Source organism: Furipterus horrens, unplaced genomic scaffold (genome assembly GCF_987537825.1).
Source record: "Furipterus horrens unplaced genomic scaffold, mFurHor1.1.pri manual_scaffold_16, whole genome shotgun sequence".
Taxonomy (NCBI): Eukaryota; Metazoa; Chordata; class Mammalia; order Chiroptera; family Furipteridae; genus Furipterus; species Furipterus horrens.
Window position 1 is genome coordinate 12,107,218 of NW_028327186.1, and position 24,632 is coordinate 12,131,849.

At 58.5% G+C, this 24,632-nt stretch overlaps 1 protein-coding gene across 1 annotated transcript; it reads left to right on the forward strand.

Moving 5' to 3' along the window:
• The first annotated feature begins 2,529 nt into the window (after window positions 1-2,529).
• Window positions 2,530-24,412, forward strand: TMC3 (transmembrane channel like 3). The gene is made up of 23 exons (XM_090263769.1): window positions 2,530-2,716; window positions 3,814-3,945; window positions 4,754-4,829; window positions 5,453-5,534; window positions 6,818-6,924; window positions 7,622-7,720; window positions 7,837-7,979; window positions 8,515-8,662; window positions 9,281-9,324; window positions 9,891-10,038; window positions 11,387-11,496; window positions 12,801-12,879; window positions 13,914-14,153; window positions 14,806-14,934; window positions 15,130-15,197; window positions 15,826-15,954; window positions 17,445-17,555; window positions 18,079-18,201; window positions 18,801-18,879; window positions 19,989-20,031; window positions 21,016-21,271; window positions 22,007-22,847; window positions 23,362-24,412. Exons 1-22 carry the CDS (start codon window positions 2,634-2,636, stop codon window positions 22,842-22,844), a joined length of 3,267 nt encoding a protein of 1,088 aa, XP_090119895.1. The 5' UTR covers window positions 2,530-2,633; the 3' UTR covers window positions 22,845-22,847; window positions 23,362-24,412.
• The last annotated feature ends 220 nt before the right edge of the window (window positions 24,413-24,632 follow it).

Sequence of the window (24,632 nt, forward strand, 5' to 3'; positions counted from 1 at the left end):
GTGCTTGGTGGCACAAAGGCGCCTCGCGCAGGACCGGCCCGCTCCCCGGGAGCCCGGCAGGCTCCGCACGTCCCTGACGCTGCTCGGGTTGGGTTAGTCGACTCACAGGCTTTTTGGAAGGTGGAAGGCATTTAAGACACTTTTTTTGCAGCTGGATTAAACAGCAGGCACAGTGGCTCTGTCAGGCAGTTAAACAGGTTTGCAGTGGACCTGCTCACCACGAATCGTGCTAGCTCTCAGGAAATAATTTCAGATCCAGCTTTCATGATGAAGTTCAAAAACATGAATAAGGGGCAGCACTGGCCATTGCAGTCGTTCTTACGAAATCGCGAAGATCACAGCTAAGTGAGGGACAGGGTCACGTGACCCCCCGATGGGCCTCTCAGGGTTGTCTCTCAGTTTCAAGTCTATTTGCAGTTGGTGATTTCAGGGGGAACTCAGCAACAACGAAATCCCTTGTTCTCCAGTCTGTACAAATGACGTTGTTGTTCCCATAATTGGAAACAGTCTGTTCTTGAGCGTCTTCCTTGAATAGCATTTCCCAGACCCGAAGTGTATTTCCAAACTCCAAACAAAACTCTCAGAGTCATTGGAACAGTATAGCAGGCATGTAACTCTATCTCAGAAATGGAACAGTCTTGTCTTGTAAAACCCAGAGCTAAAAACTCGATATCTTAGAAAAGGGGGCTTGGCATTGCCTACCAGGATCCGACGTACCCAAGAGCGTCGCTGTCTCGGAAGAGAATGCATTTAGCCACAGAAAACATTCGCTTAATTGATGACGTAGGCAATGGATGTTTCTGTTCCTGTAAGCTAAGCCGCTTGATGGTTTCTGTTATAACCTCCTGGGATTTATAACAAAATTTTACTTTTTTTTTTAACTGAAGAGAATTTGTATGTTATACAAATAGCTTTTTCCCTGCACTCCTTTCCCCTCCTCCCCCCACCCCACCCCACAAAGATCCTGTCAGCAGTTACTTTAGGGAATCACAGTTTGAGCCCATTTGGACATTGGATCCTGATTTTTTTTTTTTTTTAATGCCCCAGTGGCATTTGAGGCGTTTTTAGTCATTTACTCTATATACACTTGATAAGCACACGTTTTATCTAGTGTTGCCAGACCGGCCCGGTGGGCACAGGCAGATGGAAGACAGGCGACCTGGCCACAGAGGCCCCATGTCCCCTGATGGGAAGCCCGCCCTGGTGCCAGGTGCCACCTCGTCCTCGTTCCTTGGGCCCTGTCTGAGCATCTCCTGGTGGCCCCTGCCCCTCAGCCGTTGCCCAGTGCGCGCAGACAGCAGAGCTGCCTAGGGATCTGTGCGTGCGTGCGTCCTGGAGGAGTGAAGGCAGGAGGCCCTCCTCCTGAGCCCCACCCCTGGAGCTGCTGATGGGCGTCCCTTCTGCCTTGTTGTTGGGGCCCACCTGTTCGCTTCCTCGCCCCTGTGCTGAGTCTGTGGTGAGTATGAGGTGGATTGTTCCACCAAAGAGGCCACTTCTGTTTGTCCTGCCCCTTCCCGGGCAGGTACTGCACATGTAACTGTGCTGCCAGCCGGCCACGGCCGGGGTTAGTGAGACAGAGGGTGTGCTGTGCAGCCCACACAGGCCTGGGCTCGGGGGTGGGTTCTCGGGGGTGAGTCCTGGTGGACGGTTGTTGTAACGGGTGGCTAGAAACGGGAGCCCGTTGGAGACCAGCGCTCTGGGCGCCGTTCCGGGTGGGGACGGCGAGAGGAGCTGCTGATCTTGCCCGGGACTGGGACGGCCTGGGCCTCCCGCTTTGCAGCAGGTGGCTCGTTTTCAGAACCCCTCTGTGGTCCTCTGATCTCTCCCCAATTCTTAGTTCCCCACCGTGACACCCTAGGAGGCCTCTTAATTTCTCTTAGCCTCAGTCTCCTGGGGTCATGGTTTTGACCGATGTGACGGCACTTAGTAAATGTAAAATGCAATAAAGTGTTACTTGATTGTTAATGTCCTGCTGAAGTATTTAGGGTGACGTGCCGTTTCTGAGCACAGCGCCCAGCGGTGTCAGGGAGAAGCATGCAGACATAAAGGCAGCAGACGTGGCACTGCGGCAGCGAGAGCCCGGGACAGGCGTGTCCTGTCAGCATTTCTGTGGGTGCGACTTTTAGAATAGGAGCAAAAGCTGATAAAAACATACAGAAACCAAGTGTTTTGACTCTGCCTCTCCTGGACGATGCTGTGTGAACATGGTTGAGAATCCGACTTCTAGGCCTCTTTCTTGAGAGGCCAATTGGGAAAAAACAAGCTATGCTTTGCATTCTCCCGAAGTGTTTTGTGAGCACCGTCATGGTAACCAGTGTAAAGTGCTTTGCAAACCACAGGCGCCTCTCTGGGCAGAGACCATCTCAGATGTGGTCATTTGGGGACGCCTGGGTCACCTGGCTGTCCAGGCTCCCGCCCGTCTCTGCTGCTGCTGCCTCTGTGTTCATATTCATGATTCACATTCATATTCATGAGGGGCCTGGCTTCTCTCCTGCTCAGCACAAGCTGCAGACACAGTCCCGCCTCAGAGAACTGGAGGGCAGAGCAGCCTGCAGCTCCTGGCCAGAACCTCCTTCCTGCTGCTTCCCTGTGCCTCGCCCGCCCCCGGCGATCCCTGAAACCTGCTGGCTCCCATGAAACCCTCGAAGGCTTCCCAGCGCTACAGAAGCACCCAGAGAAATGGCAGCCAGCTCTACCAGGAGTCCCTGCTGCTCAGGTGAGCCGGTCCTGGCCTCCCGCTGGGCAGCCCCGCCAGGTGGTGGGGAAGGGAAGCCTTGCTTGTACCTGGCCAGGGGACTCAGTGCCCATCCTGCTGGGCGCATCTTCAGAATGAACTCAGAAACTCCTTTCTCCAGGTTCTTGTGCACCTGGGGTGGCCACCCAGCAGGTGTGCGGAGGGAGACAGCCCTACCTGCTTCTTAACCAGGGGATCCAAGCCCAAAAGCCGGGGCCCAGCCTGGCTTGATTGCTGGCCAGACCCACAGACCTGCTTGTTCCGCATCTGTTAACTCAATCAGCGGGGCCCAGGGAGAGAAGGCAGGGCTCCGTCGTCATAAGTGAGGCGTCTGCTGGCGGAGGCTTCAGGCAGGTTAGAAGTGGGGAGTCTGTTTACGTTCATTATATGTTTATAAAGGGATATTAAGTCCTCCAAGAATTCAGAGAGAGGGGATAAAATTCGCCTTTGAATAGTGAAACCATCTAAATGAGAGAAAAGCAAAAGGACTATTTTCTCTTCCGTTTCCTTTAAGTGTATCATTGATCAAATAACCAGAGCAGAATACTCTTACGTCCCCCTGAAAAGTTGCATTAAGATCAGCATATTAGTAGTTGCTGGGGATATAATTGCTACACGCTGAAAAGCTCTCCTGGAGAGTAACTGTCCCCGTGAATTTGCTCAGCTCATTTCTCGTTCACAGGAACCGGCCTCTGCCGTGTCTGGTTTCCCATAAATCAGGGTGGGACGCAGAGGGTTTCTGGGGGGCAGTCTGGTTTCTCGTTGTACCTCTGCGGATTGGGGGCCAGGAGGACGCCTGCCTCTATGCTTAGCTGACTCTGCCAGTGCGCCTGAAAAAGGCGTTGTTCTGCCCCCATAGATGCTGCTTTTGAGGAATTGTGATAAACACTGTCTTGTCTCCTCATAGGACACCTTCTGAAAACAGCTTTTGTCCTGAAAACCTCTTTCCTTCCGCTGATCCCCCACAGAAGTAGGATCCAGCAAAACATTCCCGTGGGCTGCTGACGCTCCCGCGTTCTCTCCCCCTCCCCCCAACATGTTCCTACTAATTGGGTTTCCTCCTCTGCCCTGGATGACAGCTTTAATGCTGACAAAACGGGGGACAGCAGCGACCGGGAGCAAGTCTTCCAGAACATCCAGTTCCAGAAAGATCTCATGGCAAACATTCGCTGCAGACCTTGGACCATGGGACAGAAGCTGAGGGCACTGAGGTAAGGGCCTCCTCGGCAGTCACTGGTGATTGCGCCTCCGCTTCCACTAAACCGCCAGGCACGCGTGACCTGACCCAGAGACGTCACGAACACAGGTGATGTCCTGCTGGTCCAGGCCGGGCCTCAAGGTGGTCACTCCCCTTTTGTTTGGCCACGTGTGTGTGTTGGTTTTCTACCTCCTTTCCGGACACTAGATTTCAGCACCGTGTCCAGAGGTGAACAAAATGACCCAACTCTGGAAAGGCAGGTGTGTAATCCAAATGCAAATAAATATTAATTCTCCCTGCTTGCCCTCCCGGTTTCATTAAGAAATAATTGACATGCCTCACTGTGTAAGTTTGAGGCGTACAGCAGGATGGCTTGAGTTGCATACGTTATGAAGTGATGGCCACAGGTTCAGCTCACATCCATCATCTTGTATTGATACAAAACTAATTTTCCTCGTGGTTAGGCTTCTTTGGGTTTGCTCTCTGAATGACGCGTGCACGCTGCTCAGCAGGCAACCCTCAGCTGCGCGGTTCCCGGTGTCCCTGGTGCTTCCCGTGTCGTGAGCAGTTGCTGCCTTTCGGCCGCCTTCCCCTGATTCCACCCCCGCCTCTGGGGACCACAAGTCTGAACTCTCAGAACACACCTCCTCAGACAGTCCTCCAGCGACCAGAGACCAGGGATGCGGGCCCGGCGCGGCCCCTCCTTCCCCAGCGTCTGTCCTGTACTGTCCCGCCACCTGTTCCTGTTGGCTGTTCACATCTTCGGCGAAGGTTGCCAGCGAAATAAAGGCCTGCTCACGGCCGCGTCTGTCTGCTCGCAGGCGAGCGAAGGAGGTCGTGCTGAAGTTCGAGGGGAGGCTGACCAGGACCCGGGGCTACCAGGCGGCAGGAGCAGAGGTAAGCGGCGCCTGCGGGGCCCCTCCTGTGGTCTTTGCAGGTGGCGCCTGCGCTTGCTCCTCGGTGGGAGCCTCTGCGTGCCCCCGACCTGGACACAGTCCTAGGTGCCGTCACTTCCTTGTGCGTGGCCCGGGGTGCACCTGTCATCAGACGTGGGTCCGTCTCGCCCATTGAGAGAGGGGCCTTGCCTCTCTCCTGATTTAACCACCACGCGCGCCGGTTTCCCTCGTCCTGTCCCTGGTGGTGAGGAAGGGATGACCTGGTCCAACGCTGCGCGTGTCTGTGTCTGTGTCTGCGTCAGGCCTGTGCTGCCTGCGAGTCCAGAGCGCGGCAGTCCCACGGCAGCCCTTCTTTCCGCAGCGGCGCCGTTTGCTCCCAGCACAGACCCCGGGGTCCGCGTGCTGGCATGAGCAGCTGCCCCCGTTGTGGGGGAGCAGGGCCCAGTGTCAGGGCGCATGGCCTGCTCTCCTCTCCTCTGAGAAAGCCACGGAGCTTCGAAGCTTCAGCAGTCGCGCCTTACCTGTGAAGTCGTAGGTGACGGCGTCAGACGTGTGTCTGGGGCCCAGTGCACAGTCACTGCCGGGATAACGAATGCCGTTCTGTAACCCTGTTCCTTCCTCCAGCTCTGGCGGAAACTGGCCCGGCTAGCCTGTAACTTTGCCGCGACCTTCGTTCCCTGGGAGATGAGGATAAAGAAAATCGAGAGTAAGTTGGCACTTGGTGGCAGGGGGGACGGAGGGCTGGGCCTGGGACAGTGGAGGTGGGAGGCCTGGTGTCTGCGCGCCCCGCCCCCCGCAAGATGAGACCGTTAGCCTTCCACGGGGACCGCCCTTCCCGTGTCAGCTCATTCATCAGTCACTGTGCCACCCCAAAGGACGGAGCAAAGGTCTGTGCAGAGGAGTAAGGGAGCAACATGGGCCATTTCAGAACAAAACACAGAAGTTTGCATTTTCATAGGTTTTTGCCCCTTCTCTGGAGGGTTCCCTTGGCCGGCATTGTTCCACGTGCCCCCCAGCCCCCCTGTGCTGCCCCTTGGCCCCATGCGTCAGGCTGTGGCGACTCAGCTGAGAGCCCCTCCCCCTCCCCGGCCGCACCCCTGTCCCCGGTGTGCTGCGTCCCGGGGCCCGTGCTCGGGCTCTGCTGCCGGGAAGCCTGGGCTGGGACAGGGGTGGCCTCCGCTGCAGAGTTGCTTCCCCAGGGCGCCCACCTCGGGAAGCCTAGACGCCTCTAACGGTGGGGCGTGGGGACACGGTAGACTTGGGAAAGTTCATCTCAGGATCAAGAAAACTCATTTTACATGTAGAGAACGTGCTTGTAACCCTGAAAACTTCAGCTGCCGGCTGCACTAAGCCTGTGCTGAGGACCAGCCCCAGCCGTGGCCCGTTTAGTGACACAGCCACTGGGGGGGTGGTGCAGTGTTCCGTGTTTTCCTGCTTCTCATGACCAGCGTAAACTGGATTTGAAAAAAATTCAAGATGGGACAGGTCCAACTTCCTCTCAGCTCCCTCGTCTTCTCAATGGGAAGTTGTTTTCATTTTAAAATAAATTTAATTATACAGAAGCATTGTGAAGAGACTTCCCATCACCTCTTCACCCAGTTTCCCATCCTGTTGACATTTAGAAAATGATTTATCATGGAAGTAAGGAAAAAGAAGACTTAGAAAAATCCTTGAAATTCTCAAAACCAGGTAAAACAAAGATACATGAAATTCTCAAAAGATGCTGACACTTCTGAACATACATGAAGTGTAAATGCAATAAAAGTACTTTAGACGAATACGTTATTATGGAAGTTGTTTAATTAGGGATTTTCCTGCATCAATAACTGGTGTGTTAATGAGCATCTTGATCCCGTAAATAACCATATCGGGGAATGCATCAGTTGGTGCAGTTTCGGCATTTTCAGTAAGAAAAGCCGCCACGTTGCTCGGGAGAGTGGCTTGCCTCGTGGGGGTTTCACGTGAGCTCGGGCCTCTCCTCTTCCTCAGGTCACTTTGGATCTGGGGTTGCCTCCTACTTCATCTTCCTGAGGTGGCTGTTCGGGATTAACGTCGTGCTCGCGGTTATGACAGGGGCTTTTGTTGTCGTCCCAGAGGTAAGAACTGTCTAGAAGATCACCTGTCTCAAAATTAAGAAGAAAGAATCCTTAGAAAAACCCTGACGTTCCCAAAAGCATACCAGAAAAGTGCCATCCGTTGGGAAGGCAGTTAGCGCACTGCCAGCACAGGGCCACCCTGGGCGTCCGGTGGGACGGCCTTCCCTGTGCCGAGCGCGGCGCACACTCGCCCTGCAGGGGGCCGGGCCCCACGGAGCGACTGTCGGCAGGGCGCGTGCCAGTGCGGTGGCCGCCTTCCAGCACCGTCTTACTTGTTCTGAAACTGAACTCCGGGGAATCATGTGTCAGGAAATACTGGTCTTATGATTTTTTTCCAACCATTTAAAAAAGAACCTGTTCTCAGGTCTTGGGCCGTAGAAAAGGAGGGGATGGGCTAGATTTGGCCTGGGGGCCGGTTTGCGGACACCTTCTTAAAATAAATCGTGTTCCTCAACAAAACTTGATCCTCAAAAAGAGGCTGGGAAAATAAAGTAAAGGGGGCCATTTCCCAAGCCATTGGAGAAACGCCGTGACCTCAGCAACCGACCCATGGAAGCATGTCCAGCCCAGAGGGAGGACACCCGAGCAGGCCCTGGTCAGCCGAAAAGGAAGTCTGGCCACCATGACTGAGTTCCCGTCAGTGAGGGTCGGCCAGACGTCCGCCCCGGAGACCCTCACTGCCGTCCTCTGCCCGCAGCTCATCGCAGGCCGGCCCTTCGGAAGCACGGCCAGCAAGAGCATCCCCAAGGCGCAGGTTGCTTCCGCCCAAGACCTGGACACCGTCTGGTCCCTGGGGGTGAGTCTTGGCCTGGCCATGCGCTCGTCACTTGTCGGAAGGGAGATGGGGGCGGGGGGGGGACGGGCGCCATGCTGGGCGCAGGGGTGGACCTGACCCGAGTGCCGCCTCCGCAGGGTTACCTCCAGTACTCGGTGCTCTTCTACGGGTACTACGGCCAGGAGCGCAGGATCGGGGGAGCGGGCTACCGGCTGCCCCTGGCGTACTTCCTCGTGGGGATGGCGGTGTTCGCGTACAGCTTCATCATCCTCTTAAAGAAGTACGGCTGCTCGGTTTCTCAAAATACCTGCCAAGGATGACGTGTGAGATGGATCTTGGCAGTGACCCCGTGAAGTCAGGCACAGCTGTGCCCGTTGTGCAGATGAGGCTGAGGCCAAGGGCCCGTGCTCGCTTTAACCAGCAGGCCCTGCATACGGCTGCGCTGGGCCGGGCCCGGGTCAGGCCTGGGGAGACCCGAGTCACGGACTGAGCCCTTCATGTGATTCTGGACAGCAGGGTGGAGGTTCCCCTTCCGTGGGCAGAGGCTCCTCAAAGACTGAGGAGCCGCAAGTAGTTCAGACACAGCTGCACAATCCCAGGGGCCTCCTGGCCGCCACTGCGGTGGGGCCCCTTGTCAGATGGTGTCACCCAGCACCAGGCCATTTCCGTTTCCGCACTGACCAGAGGGGACACAAGTGGGGCTGGACCAGCCGGCGCTCTGACTTCCCCGGAGGCTGGGTGGGGACGACAGCCACTCGGCGGTGAGACGGTTCTGACCCTGTCCTCCCCGGTCCTCTGTGGGGCTTGTCTCACAGGATGGCTAAGAACTCGCGAACAAGCCTCGCCAGCGCCTCCAGTGAGAACTACACCTTCTGCTGGCGGGTCTTCTGTGCCTGGGACTACCTCATCGGGAACCCGGAGGCTGCGGAGAGCAAAGCCGCCGCCATCGTGAACAGCATCCGGGTGAGGTGGCAGGCGCAGGCGGCTGCGGGGCGTGGCGCGGGGCCCGGACTCCTCACACCGCGACCTTGGCCGTGGTGCCAGCTCAGACCTGGCGGCCAAGGTGGGGAGGCGCGCCTTCGACCTGCCCCACCAGCCAGCCAAGGACAGGAAGAGATGCCGGACCTTCTTTTTTTTTTTTTAGTATCAGTTTTCTAAAACTTCAGTTTGCGTATTTTTGAAGATGTGCATAATGGACTGCTACTAGATTGCATGTAGAGAACCTGTAAATGAGTAGGCACGTGTGTGGGGGATGTCAGCTTCGCGTGTGAGCTGAGAAGTCGGGGCAGTCAGAGCCGTCGCAGGCCGGGCCCCTGAGGGAGCAGGCAGCTGTGTGTGTCCCCTCCTGAGAAGCACCTTTCTTAGGTGACTTCTGATGTCTAAATAATCCACTCTCCCATCTCCTCTTCCCGACCCCTAGCTTCCTTTTTTATCCATTTATTATTATATAAAGCATTAATATCAACAGGATCTTATAGTGAAGCGTAGACCTTGAAGTCATGATGTCAGTCCTGGATAAATCACTTCTGATCATAAACTGTCATTATAATTAATGACAACGCCTGTGTGTCTCTCCTGAAGGAGGCCATCCTGGAAGAGCACGAGAAGAAGAAAAGCAAAAACCGGTACGTACCCAGACTCCCCAAGCTGAGCACGTTGATCAGCGTCTTTCATTTGGTGTAAAAATTACCAGGCCCCACTCTCTTCCTTTACACACTCTCCGGCAGCTCCTCTCTCTCCTTAAAACCCGCTCTTCCAGGACTGATGGGTAGGGGCCCCGCGCCTCAGCACCTGCTGGGGAGTGGCTCCTCCTTCCTCAGGTCCAGCCGCGGGGGGAGGTTTGACGCTGGACACCTTCTTGTTCTTTTACATTGATAATAAAGGAGGCGTTTTAGCTGCAGGGTCTAGTTTGCTAGTTGAGCAGAGACTAGTCGTATTAGCAACATTCCTCTCAGGTCACTGGGGTGTGCAGATTGCCTCCAGTTCTTGCTGACAAGCCTTCCAAGGTGGTTTCTCAGGTCTGACGTTCTCGTCAAGGTCCTGGGGCCACCTCGGTGAGGGAGGGGCCCTTTAGCTAGAAAACTGAGGCCATTCTCACTCAGGGCACTGTCCCCGGGGGCTCCTCCCACGTCCTCGTGGGCCTTTGGCCCCAGGGAGAGGGTGCCATCCTCACGTCTGCCTCTCCCCGCAGAGCCGTGACCATCTGCCTGAGGGTCATCGCCAACGTCCTGGTGCTGCTCTCGCTGGCCGGGAGCATCTACCTCATCTACTTCGTGGTGGACCGGTCCCAGAAGCTGGAGCAGTCCGGGAAGGAGCTGACGCTCTGGGAGAAGAACGAGGTGCCCCCGCGGCCGTTGCCGCCCCTGTTTCCGTGGTGCTTCTCAGGTGGCTGAGCTGGAGATGACCCGCAGGAGAGGGTCCGTGCTCCTGTTCCCAAGCGGGAGCCGGCGTGGCCGATGGTCTCACTGGTCTCAGTCAGGGACGTTTGGGTTCAAACGTGGCTCTGAGCAGTTGCACGTCCTTCCCCTTCGTGTTTTTCGCCTGTGCTCCGCTTTTTCTGCACGGCATTTCCTGACCCGTTTCTGGAAATGGCCGTCACTGCAGACGGCGTTGCGGCGGCGCTGAGCCAGCTCTGGGACGAGCAGGTGGCTTCCCCGGCCCTGCACACAGGCAGGGCCTCCCGAAGCAGCTCCACACCCGTGGTCAAACATCTCTTCCTCCGTTAACGTGAAGGAAATCACCACGAGGAAGGTTGCGAACAGCTTTAGAACCTGGTGTCTGTAACCGCACCGGCGTCCTCGGAGCTTGGTTCCGTGTGCCCGTACAGACGTGACAGGCAGGGATCGCGCACGTGCTCCCTGTCAGACCGCGTCTGTGAGGGGCACTAGCCTCCCGGGCTGTAAAGCACAGTGTGGCGATCACGTGATACTTCCCAGGGTGTCCGCGTGCTCGGTGACTTCTAAAGTCTGAGCCCACGTTAGGTCATCTTCCGCCACAGCGCTTCCCGTTCTGTCACTCACGTGGGTTATGTAGATACGGGCGTGTGTGATAAGATGAATTTCTAAAACAAATGTTCAGAACTATTTCTTTTCTTATTTATTCTTAGAGAGAGGGAGAGAAACATCCATGTGTGGTTGCCTCTCAACAGGCCCCAAATGGGGACCTGGCCCACAACCCAGGCCTGTGCCCTGACTGGGAACTGAACCGGCGACCCTTTGGTTCGCAGGCCGGCGCTCCATCCACGGAGTGCCCCCAGCCAGGGCAGAGAACGGCTTCTTTGGCTCGTACCTCTGCACCAGGTGCATCTCCTCTTTCATGCCTTAAGCAGAGAAAAACCAGAGCCAGGCCTGAGTCTCTGCTCCTCACCTTCCGCATGCAGAATGAGCACCAGTGGCCTCTCGGCTGCCCCTCTGCCCTTCCCTAGAGCTGCGGGGAAGTAGGAACAGGAACCGTGGTCCCTGGAAACTGCGCACTAACTGTAGTGAATGGCACGCCTAGGTGTGTGCAGGTGAAGGACAGTCCCTTGTCGGAATAAACCCATAGCAGAGAGGCCATGTGCAAAGCTGCTTAGAGGTTTGGGGGAGGCTTCCATGTAGGAGCTGCGTGCCCCAGACACCAGGCTGAGGGTGGTGGGGGACCCGGGGAGCCAAACTGGCACCAGGGCCTCACGTGCGACTCTCTCGGCAGGTGAGCGTGGTGGTCTCGCTGGTGACCATGCTCGCACCGTCCGCCTTTGACCTCATTGCGGCCTTGGAGATGTACCACCCACGGACCACACTGCGCTTCCAGCTGGCGAGGTACCGTGCACAGCCCTTGGGGAAATGCCTCGGCGTGGGCCGCCCCTGCTCTCCCACGGTGGGAGCCCCGGTTCCTTCAGAGGCAGGGTTTGCGTCGTTGCCCCCCAAACCTAGCAGACTTCCCTCTGGGCACACCTCTAGGTGAGAATCAGGGAGGAGGAGGCAGAGAGGCGCAGGCGGCAAGGTGGGGACGGGGCGGACAGGCCCGCAGGCGCAGGGAAGGACCGCAGGGACGTGCCGGGCCCCTCCCTACTGAGTCCTTTGGGGACTGACTGGGGGAGGTGAACGAGACCCACGTGCTTTTCCAGACGGGAGACAAACACAGAGCTTTGCCTCTAGTTTCCAAAGAGGCTCTTGGGGATAAGCCAGGGGGTCAGTGGGGGTCCGCACAGGCCTGAGCCGCAGCGGTCCTGGGGCTCCCCCCGTGAGGTCAGAGCAGTGACCGCATTCCGGTTCTGGTGCTGGCTTCATTCCTATCTCCCTGAAAAATCCCTTTCCTCCAGGGTGGTCTTTTCATCTCCATGTTAAGCCAGGAGGTTTTGGGGAGGATGGGTGGACCGGACGTGGATGGAGTGCCTGCTGCCAGGCCCTGCTTAGTGGCTCCAGGCCTCCGGGTCTGCGTGTGTCCCCTCCCATTGCCTCTGTAACACGGCACACCCCGCAGGACGGCCCTTCCCCTTCACCCTGGCAGAGGCTTTGTGGGGAGGAACTGTGTTAGGGTTTGTGGGGGATGTGGCCTCCGTCACAGCTGCCGGCTCTGAAGCTGGAGCAGTGAAGTGGCCGCCCATCCACAGCGTGTGACCAAAGGGCCTGGCCGCGTCCCTCCCCACTTTCTCACAAAGTAGGTGGGGCTGGGGTCTGGTCTGGAGCCCATCACTTGCCACCCTCTGAAACCTCCTGTCGGCTGGAGGTAGAGCGGGAGTAGAAGAGCCAGGGCCGCCCCGGGGTGATGCACAGCCCTGTCTGGGCACAGCGCCTCCTTGGCCTGGGAGCACGGGCTTCTTCGGCTCCTTCCTCAGTGGCAGGCGGTGGCCGGGTCCGTTCTGCTACTGCGTCTGGTCCAAGAGCAGCCCCGTCACACGGACTGGCCTCGCGACTCATGCTCTAAACTAGAGGAACAGGCCTTGGGAGACGTGCCTCAGTCGTCTAATTCTGGCGACAAGGGCAAGACATGCTTTGTTTTCTTTAATCCTCACCTGAGGACGTTTATTTGCGTTTGTTGGTGCCCCGGTGCAGCGCCAGGACAGTTGCTCCCCGCTTGCGGCAGGTCTGGAACCAGGGGCTTCTGTGGTCTTGTCTCCCAGGGTCCTTGTGCTGTATCTGGGGAACCTCTACAGCCTGATCATCGCGCTGCTGGACAAGGTTAACAGCATGAGCGCCGAGGTGAGGGCCCGGCCAGCCCCTGCCACCCACACAGATGCACGCACAGACGCAGGCATGTGCATGCACACAGACATGCAGACACACGTGCACAGACATATACATAGAGACTGACATACACACATCCATGTGCACAGAGGTATACACACACACAGCCATACAGACATACACATGCATAGACAGACAGACATGTCACAGACAACATACACAGACATGCACCAGGGCCACCATCACATCCCATTCAGCGCGGCTCCCTGGCCGTCTTCCCCAGGTCGGGAGGGGGGCGTGAGCCCCGCTCGCGAGAGTGTAGAAGCGGAGGCCAGGCGTGTGGCTGGGAGGTGCCAGTGCTGGCTGAGACTCGTCTAGGTCTTGTGACCCTAAGTCTCTTTACGTCTGCGGCCCCAGTTCCTTGAATTCCCCGGGGAGGGCTGTCATAGGCAGTGGCCAGCAAGCCCAGGAGGACCGGCAGGCTGTGAGGCTCTGAGGGCCGGGGCAGGAGAGGAACACTCAGTGGGAACAGTTCGGAGTGGGCGTCGGAGGTAACCGGCTGCCTCGGCAGCCTGGGAGCTCTTTCTAAACCTGTCCCCTCTGGGGGGTGTCCCAGGTGTGGGGGAGGGGCTGGGAGGAGGTGGAGGTTCCGTAGGGCGGTTTGTCCGGCCGAGCCGCACTAGCATTGAATTCCGTGGTGTGTGACGCTGTGCAGGCTGGGTACTGACCTGCCACTCACCAGCCAGGGGCCTCGGCTGTGTGGCCTAGGCTGGCCGAGCTTCGTCCCAATCAGTCTTCCCTGACACTCCCGTGAGGAGGAGGAGGAGACATGACACGTGTTAGCCAGGACAGTCAGGCAGCTGCTCAGAACCCCTCAGCGCTGTGCATCCCAGCTCCAGGTTCCGTTACGGGCCAAGTCTAGTCAGGAGGGAGGGGGAGGCAGAGGAACAGAGGTCTCCAGAGATGGTCCCTGCACAGTGCCCACAGCAAGCGCGAGCATGTGGACCAACCACCGTCTCCTACCCGCCCGCCCGCCCTCCTCTCCACAGGAAACTGCCACCAAAAATAGCACCAGTCACTGGCTGGATTCTACTGCCTTCCTTGCCACCAGAACAGCCCCCGACAGGGAGAGGTGGCCCACCCCTAGGCCCGGGCCCGAGAGAAACGGCACGTGGGCCCTGGCACCAGCCAGCGTCCCCGCGTACACGTGGGCGCCCTCCACAGCCAACCAGACCACCGTGTACACCCAGGGTCTGCAAGGCCAGTGCTGGGAGACCTACGTCGGGCAGGTGCGCCCTTTCCCCCCGGCCCCGGGCGCGGGACCTGCCACCCCCGCGCCACTGCCCCTCCCCTGTAGCTCTCAGGTGTCTCCCTACTTCATAGAAGAGAAAACTACAGTCGATTGGCAGTTTAGGGGTTTCAGGGTTTCAAATTTCATCACAGTAGCCAGGGGTTCCTGTGGTATTGCCTGTGCGCTAGGCCTGTTCTGAGTGCTTAGGCCTCACGAGAACCCCTGTCGTTCATGCTCATAGGCCCAGAGGAGGAAACTGAGGTACAAGAGGTTAAATGACTTGTCCAAGGACCCAGACAGGACAGGCCCAACCCAGGCCCCGGCTCCAAGCTCTGCTCTGACCCGCTCTGCCACGCACAGTTTCACACAGAGTCTCAGCCCTGAGCTGTCAGCCCCCGAAACCGAATCGCGGGCCTGGGGGAGCGTTCTGCAGCTGATACCCGTACACCCTAGACTTCCTCCTGCTTCCGTGTCACGCTGACTGTGGGCGTCAGGCTTCCAGGGAACCATGCTCACTGAGCCCCGTTATGTGCCCGGGGTGAAGGAGAGGGGCCGGGGCCTCCTGCCCATGGGAGTGAGCCGCTGGGGCCTGGGGGCAGAGGCGGGCCGGGCCGGGCTGGGCATGGTGGCACCCAGGGCCTGCGTTCCAGGAGCTGCTGAAGCTGTCCCTCATCGACATGCTCTTCACTGTGGCGGGCGTCCTGCTCATGGACTTCCTCCGGGGTCTCTTCGTTCGGTACCTGAGCGACTACTGGTGCTGGGACCTGGAGCGCAAGTTTGTAAGTGGCGCTGCATCCGTCGGGGAAGCTTGTGTGGCTAGGCCCATCCTGTCCTGGCATCTGGGCTGGGGCGAGGGGAGGGTGGACAGGGCTGAGTCTCTATCTCGCCCCCTCCTGACTGCGCTGCGGTGGCCCTGGGAGCAGAGAGCCCTCTGCGTGGGACAGCAGTGAGCGGGCCGTGTGTTTCTCTTGCAGCCTGAATATGGGGAATTCAAAATCGCAGAGAACGTGCTGCACCTGGTCTACAACCAGGGAATGATCTGGTAGGTGTCACGGCCACCTCCTGCCATCTGTCACATCTCATCTGGGCGGAGATTGTCCCTTACTCAGTCTGGGTGGGGCGTGGCCGTGAGCAGCGCAGTTCCCTGGGGTAGCCCAGTTCTCACGTCGGACAGGGCCGGTCACTCCCAGAGTACCTCACTCTGGACGACCCAGAGGTCATCCACCTGCTAGGAGCAGCGTGTGTTTGGATAAATCCTGTTATCTTTGGGCAGTTGCCACTTCTTTCATGATAGCCGAATATTAAATGAGCTAAAATGCCTGAGGTCCAGCCAGAGTGGCTGCTCCTCATGTGATTAAACCTGAAAGTCGGAAATCGATTAATCAGCCCACAGCACATCCAGGGCTTGCCCCAAACTGCAGTTGTCTGCTACCTCGGCACCAGGGGAGGGCCTTGCTGAGTGGGAAGAGAAAGACGAAGGTGGTGTTTTAAACCAGGGTCACTACTCACCCGCAGAAGGACGTGCTTTATCTGCGGAAGGTGGGAGGTTGGGGATCTCAGACCCTCAGGGGGCCTCCCCGGTTCTTGAAGCCCAGGGTGTAAAGCCCAGGGTCTCAGAACCACGACAGACTGAAGAGACACGTGCTCACCAGCTTCCCTCTCGGTTCCAGGATGGGATCCTTCTTCTCCCCGTGTCTCCCCGCCTTCAATGTCCTCAAACTGATTGGGCTCATGTACCTGCGGAGCTGGGCTGTGCTCACCTGCAACGTGCCCCACCAGCAGGTGTTCCGGGCGTCCAAGTGAGCAGGACACCCCCGTGTCACACAGCTTGCGGCTCCAGGGCATTCCCTGCCGGGGGCTCCCCACTCCCTGCCCGGCCCCCCGTTCACTTCCTCCAGGAAGTGTCTCCTGGGCCCCACCCTTGGAAGTCATCACTCCTCACACACTGATGACACATTTTTAAAAAGTTTTACTAAAGTTTAGTAATCCAGTCAAAAGTGCGCTTTCATAAACATCCACTTTGACGAATATTCACAAGCTGGACACAAGAATATAACTAGTGCCCAGATCAAGGAACAGAACAGGGACATCCCCAGGAAGCCCGTGTGCCGGATCCAGTCCCTGCCAACTCCGGCCGTATCCTCTGTCCAGCCTGGGTTTCACTTCACGTGGGTGGAGCTGCACATGCAAGGCGCTCCTCTGCTGCTGGCTTCTCCCCTCATCTCACTGTGCCAAGGACTGGCTGTGTGACGAATGCTCCCTGACCTTCTCCTGGGTGCCTTGTGATGGGAGACAGCCAGGCCTGCGACGGCTGGGCCGGGGGCCCACATGTGCTCACACTGAGCTGCTGGTGCGGAGGTTTCCCACACGGCCACGCACTTGGCACTCACGCGGTTTCATGGGAGGGGCCCGGGTGTCCCAAAGACCCAGCAACACTTGTTTCTTTCTCTTTTTTTTTTTTTTTTTGAGGAATTGAGAATACATCTTAAACATGTTACTTTAAGCTCACTTATTTTAATTTGGCATAATAGTTATTATGTGTATCTCGATCACTGACTTTCAGGCTTTTTGACCATGACCTAGTTAGACGTGGGTAGTATGCGTAGTATCTACCGTAGGTAGGCAGATACAGCATGTGTGTGTGTGTATCTATATATATGCATAGTAGGTCTAGGTGTACATAGTAGAAAGAGAAGGGGTTTCACACATGAGCAGTCACCTCCCAGCTACGCTCTGTGCGCTCGGATACTTTTGCCCTTCTGGTGCAGACGGTTAGATACAGGACGGAGCGCGCCGGGGGCGAGTCCCTGCACTGGCAGAACCTCACGCTCTGCAGACTCACGCACCCGCTCAGAGCCCAGGGCTTTTCAGGCAGAATACTTACCCTGAGCAGCTGGGAGCAGGCGGGGTGAGAGGTGAGCATCCAGAACCCTAACAGAGGAGCCCCGCTGTCCTCGGTCAGGAGAGAGGGGTTCAGGAAGGGCCCAGGAGAGGGCGTCGCGAGGTGAGGGCCCAGACAGGGGGCCGTGCCCTGAGGGCTGTCCCTGGATGCAGCTCACTAGGTGGTGGCCATGGGCTTGCCCCTCCCTTGGTTTGTGGTGGGCAGATGAGCAGGAGACGGGCCACTTGGGTTGGATGACCTGTGACTCTCCGATGGACCCCCATCCGAGACAGTGGGTGGGTGCCTTTCCCGCGGGCAGAGTCAGGGCTGGTGTCCACGTCTGCCCTCTGGCCCACCGCTGGCACCTGGCCACGTGGGAGCTCAGCGCGGCCTGGCGTTGTCCTGCAGGTCCAACAACTTCTACCTGGGGGTGCTCCTGTTCATGCTCTTCCTCTGCATGCTGCCCACCGTCTTCGCTGTCCTCCGCTACCGGCCCTCCCTGCACTGCGGGCCCTTCAGGCAAGTGCCGCTGTGCGTCCTCCCGCTCACCTCAGAGCAGGTCAGCAGCGGGGAACGCATGGCGAGGGCCCCCCAGCGCAGCCATCTCTGTGCACCCTTTAGAGAGGTGAGGCCCGTTTAGGATCAGGGCAAGCAGCATTGCCCCCGTGCTAGAAGGAGACTCTTCCTGCTCGGTCCGCCCCGCCAGAACTCAGAAGGCTTTGACTGAAAGGTCGTCCGCACCACCCCCAACTCCCCGTGCTCTAGCGTCGAGGCAGCAACCCCTAGAGTTGCCGCCACTGAGCATGTAATCCGATCGACACACTTAGGGAGCCTTCAGAGTCTGTGTGTGTGCGCACTGGCAAACACATGTACCTGGGGTGGGGGGGCGGCAGAAACCTGTGACTCACGGCCCTCCTTCCAAGCTGCAGTTAGCTGGGTGACTCCGTGGGCCACCCTGGAGCGACGCTGCCTGTCGTCCCGTTTCGTGGCTGCCTGGGAGGAGAGCCCTCTAGCCAGCCGGGGTCGGGTCCCTCTCTCACAGGGGGCAGGAGAAGATGTACGACATCATGCTGGAGACGGTGGAGGACCTGCCCGCGTGGTGCGGCTCCGTGGTCAGCTACGTCAGCAGCCCCGTGGTGATCCTGCCGGCCGTGCTGCTGCTCTTGTGAGTGCCCCGCGCCTCCCGCATGCTCCGGGGCATCTGCGTGTTTGGCCCACTGGTGGCCCCGCTTTCCATTAATTACACAAAGTCAGTGAGTGTGTGCAAGCCACCGATGGGCCTGGGGACCTGCGCAGGGACTCTGAACAGGCGGAAGGGGCAGCGTGTTTGACGCACCCACAGCCTGGGGCGCTCACCGCGCCCGCTGTGCCGGGGTTGAACGGCACTCCCAGCACCCTGTCCCCCAGAAGCCTAGCAGTCTCAGAAGGGCGTCCCCCAGTGCTGCTGCCGCCTCCGCTTGCCGTGGGTTCAAGGCCGTGGCTCCCATAGCCTGGGAGACCGGGAGCGCCTCTCGCACCTCTGCTCCTTACCGCTGCAGTCCGTGCAGAGTCCCGGTCCGGGGGGTAGCCACGAAAAGCAAGACGAGGAAGGGGAAGCAGCCCTTCCCAGTGCTCGTGGGTTGGGAGCTGCTGAGCCCTCGGGTCCTCAGGGGAGGGGCAGCAGTGGCCCCATCTGGCCTGGGAACCTCTGTTTCCTGCCAGCAGCCAAGCAGGGAGCATCATGAGGTCGAGGCGTGCTGAGCGCCCTGTGCCGTTCTGCCCTAGCATGCTCATCTACTACCTGCAGAGCATCGCGCGGTCCCTGCGGCTCAGCAACCACCAGCTCAAAATGCAGATCCAGAAAGCAAGTATCGCCTCCTCTCTGCTGTTGTGCGTGTGTGTGTCAGCCACATGACAGGTCTCCCATCTTCAGGTCACAGGACCTTGGCCATCTGGTCGGGTGCAGGCCTGCTGCTCCCTCCCAGGACCCCCGGAGTCATTGCTAAGGACCCCAGGGACAGGGAGGCCCCAGCTCCCAGGAGCACCCTGCCGTGCTTTCTGATGCCCCAGGCACTTCCGCACCATCTCGTGGCCATGCCAACCCTCCCAGTGTGGGCTCTTCCATGGGCCGCGCCGGACAGGAGCAGAATAGAAAGGGCCCCTGGGATCCATGTCAGCTTGGGCATCTGAGCCCAAGGGCACTACTTGGAACCAAAGGCTGCTTGTTCCACATCTTAACATCCTGGTGGCCTTACCCTCTCTCCCATCGGGGCCTCGGGACCTTCGCTGTCAGAACAGCCAGAGGGAGCCCAGCCCCCTCCTGGTCCTTCCACAATTCCGCCCCCCCCCCCCCCCCACACACACAGCCCTGCTGCTTCCCCAGGGCCAGCACTAGGGCTAGGAAGTGAGGCACTAGCTCTCGAGGTCATACTGTCCCCGTCCTCTCACGTCCCCGACAGTGCACGGCGCTGTAAGTGCGGCCCCTGGATGCCTCACTGGGTTCCACCCGTCGCAGAACCCCTTGCCAGGGACTTCCACCACTTTCAGTTATTTTAAGAAACACCTCCCACGAATATCAGTTTGTGTAAAGAAGTCCTAGCTTACCTCATAAATACTGAAAAAGAAAGGCACTTGGGGTGGCCGAGGGCATTTTGTGGGAGGGCCGTCCCCATGTTGCCATGCCTGCATCTCAGGCAGGTCACTGGTGGCAGACGCTAGGTGGTCTAGCCAGTGACTGAAAATAAAACTTGCCGGGAATAAGGCTCCAGCTCTCAGGTGTCAGCCTGTATTCGCTTAAGTCACAGGTCTGAGTCAATGCGCGCTGTCCCCGGGGGGCAAGGCTAGCTCAGTTCTGGCCAGAGGTCTGAGCAATGTGGCATACGTCACCCCCCCCCTCAGCCCCCCCTCCCAGTAGCGTCTGTTAGTGCTTCCCGCTAAAGACGAGCAAACATGTGATTGTTGTTTGTGTTTTAGGCAAGATCTGAAGATAAGAGGAAGGTGGCCCAAACGGTAGAGGGTGAGTACAAAGAAAAACTTGGAACGATGTCTCAGTTGTTAGATGTTTAAAAATAGAGCCCATTAAGGCACCATCAAAAATTCCCGATAACTGATTTCACTGGTACCTGGGCACAATAAAGTAAGATCTAGGAATATAAATGTTGATTTAAATCTGTGACACTTACATTGTACCCAGGCCTGTAACTAACCCCCAAACGTGTCTGAAATCAGAAGGATATGTTGAAGTAGAGAGAAAAAGAAGCAAAAAATCTGGAGAAAACCCATAAGGACGTCTTTTCCTTGCTCCCTTTTGTGCACTTCTGTCCTTGTCCCGTTCACCTGGAGCTCACAGCGGAAGGAGCCACACACACACACACACACACACCCCGCCCCCCAGAAACAGAGAATGAGGAGCCAGGTCTGGTGGCCTGCGGGTCTGCAGGCCCCCTGTCTCTCCTGCTTTGCTTCTGAGCCATTGGAAGGGACAATCCCCTGCGGGAGGAGGCCTGAGAGTCCCGGGCCTCGGTCTGTGTGGGAGCATCGCTGTGGGCAGAGCCTGCAGCTCACGCTGTGAGGCCCCGCTCTGCTCTGATTGTCGGTCTGATTTCTCAGGCAGTGTCATGGATTCCTGGAGTAGCAGCAGAATTGTCCAGTGTTCACTTTCCAGCCCAAGGCCACATTTTTTTTGAGAATGCTCTGTGACCTGTTTCCAAAACTCATAACTGCCCCTCATATAGAGGAAGAACCAGAGCCCCAGCGCTGGGGAATCACCCCATGGTGTGCTGGGGCCCTGATGGCGGCCTGCAGAGGCTGGGAGCTGGTCTGGTTCCTCCTGCACTACCTCCCAGCTGTGAGTTGTGAGGCGCTTGCTGTCCGCGGGTTCGGTGCACCAGCAGGTGCCCGCACTCGGCCCACCGGCTGTGGGCAGTCACCTAGCCTTGCAGCCCAAACACCCTGTGTGCTGCCCAAGCCCACCTTCTCATGGCCCGGCCTGTTTCTGCAGCCCGAGTCCAAACCCAGGAGGAGAGCACCAGGAGGCTCGCGGGGGACAGTGACCTCGGCAGCCAGCCGTCCCTGACCCGCTCTGTGATGCCCCAGAACAGTGGCTGTACAGTCAGTTTTGACTCATCAAGCACCAGGAGCAGCAGGGTAGAGATGGTGACCCAGCCCACGCCCCAGAATCCCTGGTCAGGGCCCCGCAGCCCCAGCTCCACTCTTCCTGGCACGTCCAGATCCAGGCCAGAGCGCGGCGCCAACAGGTGAGCTGGCCGCGGAACTGCGGGACGCCTGCCTCTTGGAAAGGGCCATACGATCTGCCTGGGGGTCTGTAGCGTCGTTCCGGGCTGGCCGAGTTGTGCGTGGGGGCTGCTGTTCGTCTCACTCATGCACGAGAGCCCGTGGGGTCCCGTGGGGGATGATGGTCGGTCTCCGTGTAACACAGGGACAGCAGCGTAGATGAAACGGGGGGGGGGGGGGTTGTTTAAAGACAATGACCTGACGTTCACAAAGAACCTGAGACCTTGCTGTAGGCAGCGTTGTCCTCCCGCCCCGGGGGGCCCTGACAAGGGGGCGGGTTCCACTAGTCCCAGCAGGCTCTGGGGACGAGTTGTCTGCAAAGCTGGGTGCTGTGTGGCGGGGGAGTGAGGAGCATGCTCCTGCCGTGTGCTGTGCCAGTCCCACTGTGGGCTCCTGCCGTGTGCTCCACCAATGCCAGTCCCACTGTGTTAGCCAGGAGGTGTTAGCAAAGCCCTCAGTGCTCTCCCTGGAATTGCACGGGGCCCCCATCATGTTCAGGGCTCTGAGAGTTGCAGCAGAGCAGAGGCCTGTTCAGGCCGGGACCCCGTGCTCTGAATGTGCAGTGCACGGACACCCTGTACCGCTGCGGGGCTGGCTCCGTGGAAACGCCGAGAGGGCGCTGTTCTCACCCTCGGCGCTCGGAAGGCGTGGGCTGTGAGGGTGCTGAATCCACACGCTTGACTGCCTTTGTCCTGCAGGTGCCCTCGTGGGCCGTGGGCCGGTGTAGGTGGCCGTCACAGGAGCAGATCCCGCACACATGTGACATTTACAAAGCACATCGAAGATGTTCACGCAGAACCTCTTCTCCGAAAAGACTTTGAGCACATCAGCCCTCATCCCCATGGACCAGGGGTCTCGGCCTTGGTGCCACGTGCTCCTAGGCTCCACACCCCCAGGTTCTACCTCGTTAACGAGCGTGACTCCCATGAAGCCCATCCAGCAGTCTGGCCCGAAGAACGCTTCAAGATAGATGTCTTAGGGGACGGTGTGGAGATGCGCCCCAGGAACGTGCGACACTATGTGTCCTGGACCCCCCAGTGGGCTCGCTCCGCACAGCTGAGCGAAGATGAGGAGACACCGAGGGGAGAGCTGGGCCACTGGCCTCTGCACCCACACTCTTTGGCAGACCTGCACGAGGCTCCTCACTTTTATGTCAGCGACGGGTCAGGGAGCCAGACCCTGGCCCCTGAGCACCATGGATGGGGGCGCCCCAAGTCTTGGAAGGACGGTTTTGACGGTCACCTTGATAGGCCGATGTATGTGCAGAAGAAACCCCGCTCCCGGAATTCCCACCACCCACAGCACCCTGGGAGGCCCAGAGTCAGGCCCAAGTTCCAGCCGCCCCGCCCAGAGTCCGACTCCCTGTCGGCAGCATCCAGCAGTGACCAGCAGAGCAGCAGCACTGACCAGTACCTCCAGGTCACCCACAGGCACGGCAGGTCCCTGAGGGGCGTGGGCCACATCGGCAGGCTGAAGGTGGTGTCGAGGCCGGAGCTGACAGTGAATGGGGACGACCTCGTCTGTTCACACGTCTAGCAGGTGCTTCTGGTGTGGGGGCCATAGAGGGCAGGCCTCCTGCGGGCTGATGTGGCCCCCCTTCTGCACAGAGAGACAGGTGTGGGCGGGCGTTGGAGACTGTGGGTCCCACCCAGGAGCCGGCCGTCTCACGGCAGGTCCTCAGCCCTGGGAGCACGCCCTCGGTGGGGCCATCTCCAGCACGTGGGACTGGTCCTCTGACAGGCACCGGGGAGGGAGCCAGGCCGCTGCCCTTACAGATTTCACAGCGCCCAGTCGGTTCGCGTGAGCAGTCAGTTCAGTCACGGCCAGAGTAGTGACTCTCCTGTTGACTGGGTCCTGTATCTGTGCTAATTAGTCAGGACCCCTGGACTCGGGTAACAGAAGCCACGAGGTTTCTGGTTCCTCTAACCGCGAAGAATGGGAGTCACAGGGCTTCGGGCTCCATTGGACCCAGGATGTCCAGCATCTTCAGGATTCTGTCTCTCCCTCCCAGCTCTTCTTCTGTTTGGGACTTGTTTTCTCCTTCTGCCAACAGGCCTCCTCCAGGCAGTAGGTGGAGCAGGAATTCCTGGCCCAGGAAGTGCCAAGAGAACAGCACCCAGCGAGGGAGCCCTGGAAGGACAGAGGGGCCCCTCCAACGCCAGGTCATCTTCCCTTGTAGGGCTTAAGGCCCTGTCCATGGCATTATGGGGGCTTGGGCTGCAGGGTGTGTTCCATCGGCACAGGCAGCCAGACATGGCCCCCCCTCCTGTTTCCATGACAGCCCGTCACTCTAAGTTGTGTCTTTGAAGTTTCTGTCTCCTCCTCCTGGCTGTGAGGGCCTTGGGACAGGAATGGTGTTCATGCCTTTGTAACTGACACATGAAAGGTGGCTGTCCTCAAGGTGCCCCCGGGAGTTCCACGATGAGGGTCCCCTCTCCCACACACTTGGCCAGTGGCTGGGGCATAGGGCTCTTCAGGGACACTGAAACACGCTTGGAAGTCTGGCCCCGCCCCCAGGTGTCGGCAGGGGTGCTGTGTGAGGTGGGAGGTGCTCCGTCGAGACGCAGGCCCCATGCACCCTGCGAGGTTCCTGAGGGCGTGAGGGTTGCCCTGCACACCCAGCGCGGCGAGTGTGCGGCGCCGTCCAGGCTGCAGCCGCGTCACGGGCACTGCGGCCCCAGGAGCCGTGCAGAGGCCTGTGGACAGGACCTGTTCCGTTCGTAGCAGGAGCAGTAATAGTGATAAAGGTGGTCCCACAGGTGGAACTGAAGTCCCCTCCAGTCCCCACGCACACTTCCACCCCCTCACACCACCACGCTCGCCGTGTGTCCGTTCAGCCTGTGGTTCACGTGGTTACGTACGTTGTGTGTGTGTAAATGTGTTCTATATGTATAGGCATCTGGGAACAGTATCGGCGTCACCTACGTAAATGCTGTCTTACTGCATGGACTGGGCACACTTCATTTCTGGGGTCTGTTGAAACACGTAGATCCAGCTCACTCACTGTAACTGCTGCATAGCATTTCACGTATGAATAAAGTCCACAATACTTATCCTCTTGTTGATGGATGTTGAAATCACTTCCGCTGCTTTGCAGCTCACAATGATGGGCTTCCGCACCTGTGCCGGCGGCTGGGGCAGGGGTGCTGGTCTCCTGGCTGCCAGGAAACGAGCATGTTTGGGTCCACCACCAGCTCCTCCGTTCACCTCCAGGTGTCCAGACCCCAGCACGGGCTCCCTGTGCAGGTGACGGAGGGCCTTTCTCTCCCAGCCTCACTCCTTGATATTACCACACAGTGGTGTTTTGTCGCCCAGTGGGGAAAT

Coding starts and splice junctions, on each gene's coding strand:
- TMC3 (XM_090263769.1), top strand. CDS start 2,634: ATGAAACCCTCGAAGGCTTCCCAGCGCTACAGAAGCACCCAGAGAAAT. Junction 11,497..12,800: donor CTGCGCTTCCAGCTGGCGAG/GTACCGTGCACA, acceptor CTTGTCTCCCAG/GGTCCTTGTGCTGTATCTGG. Junction 15,955..17,444: donor CAGGTGTTCCGGGCGTCCAA/GTGAGCAGGACA, acceptor GTTGTCCTGCAG/GTCCAACAACTTCTACCTGG.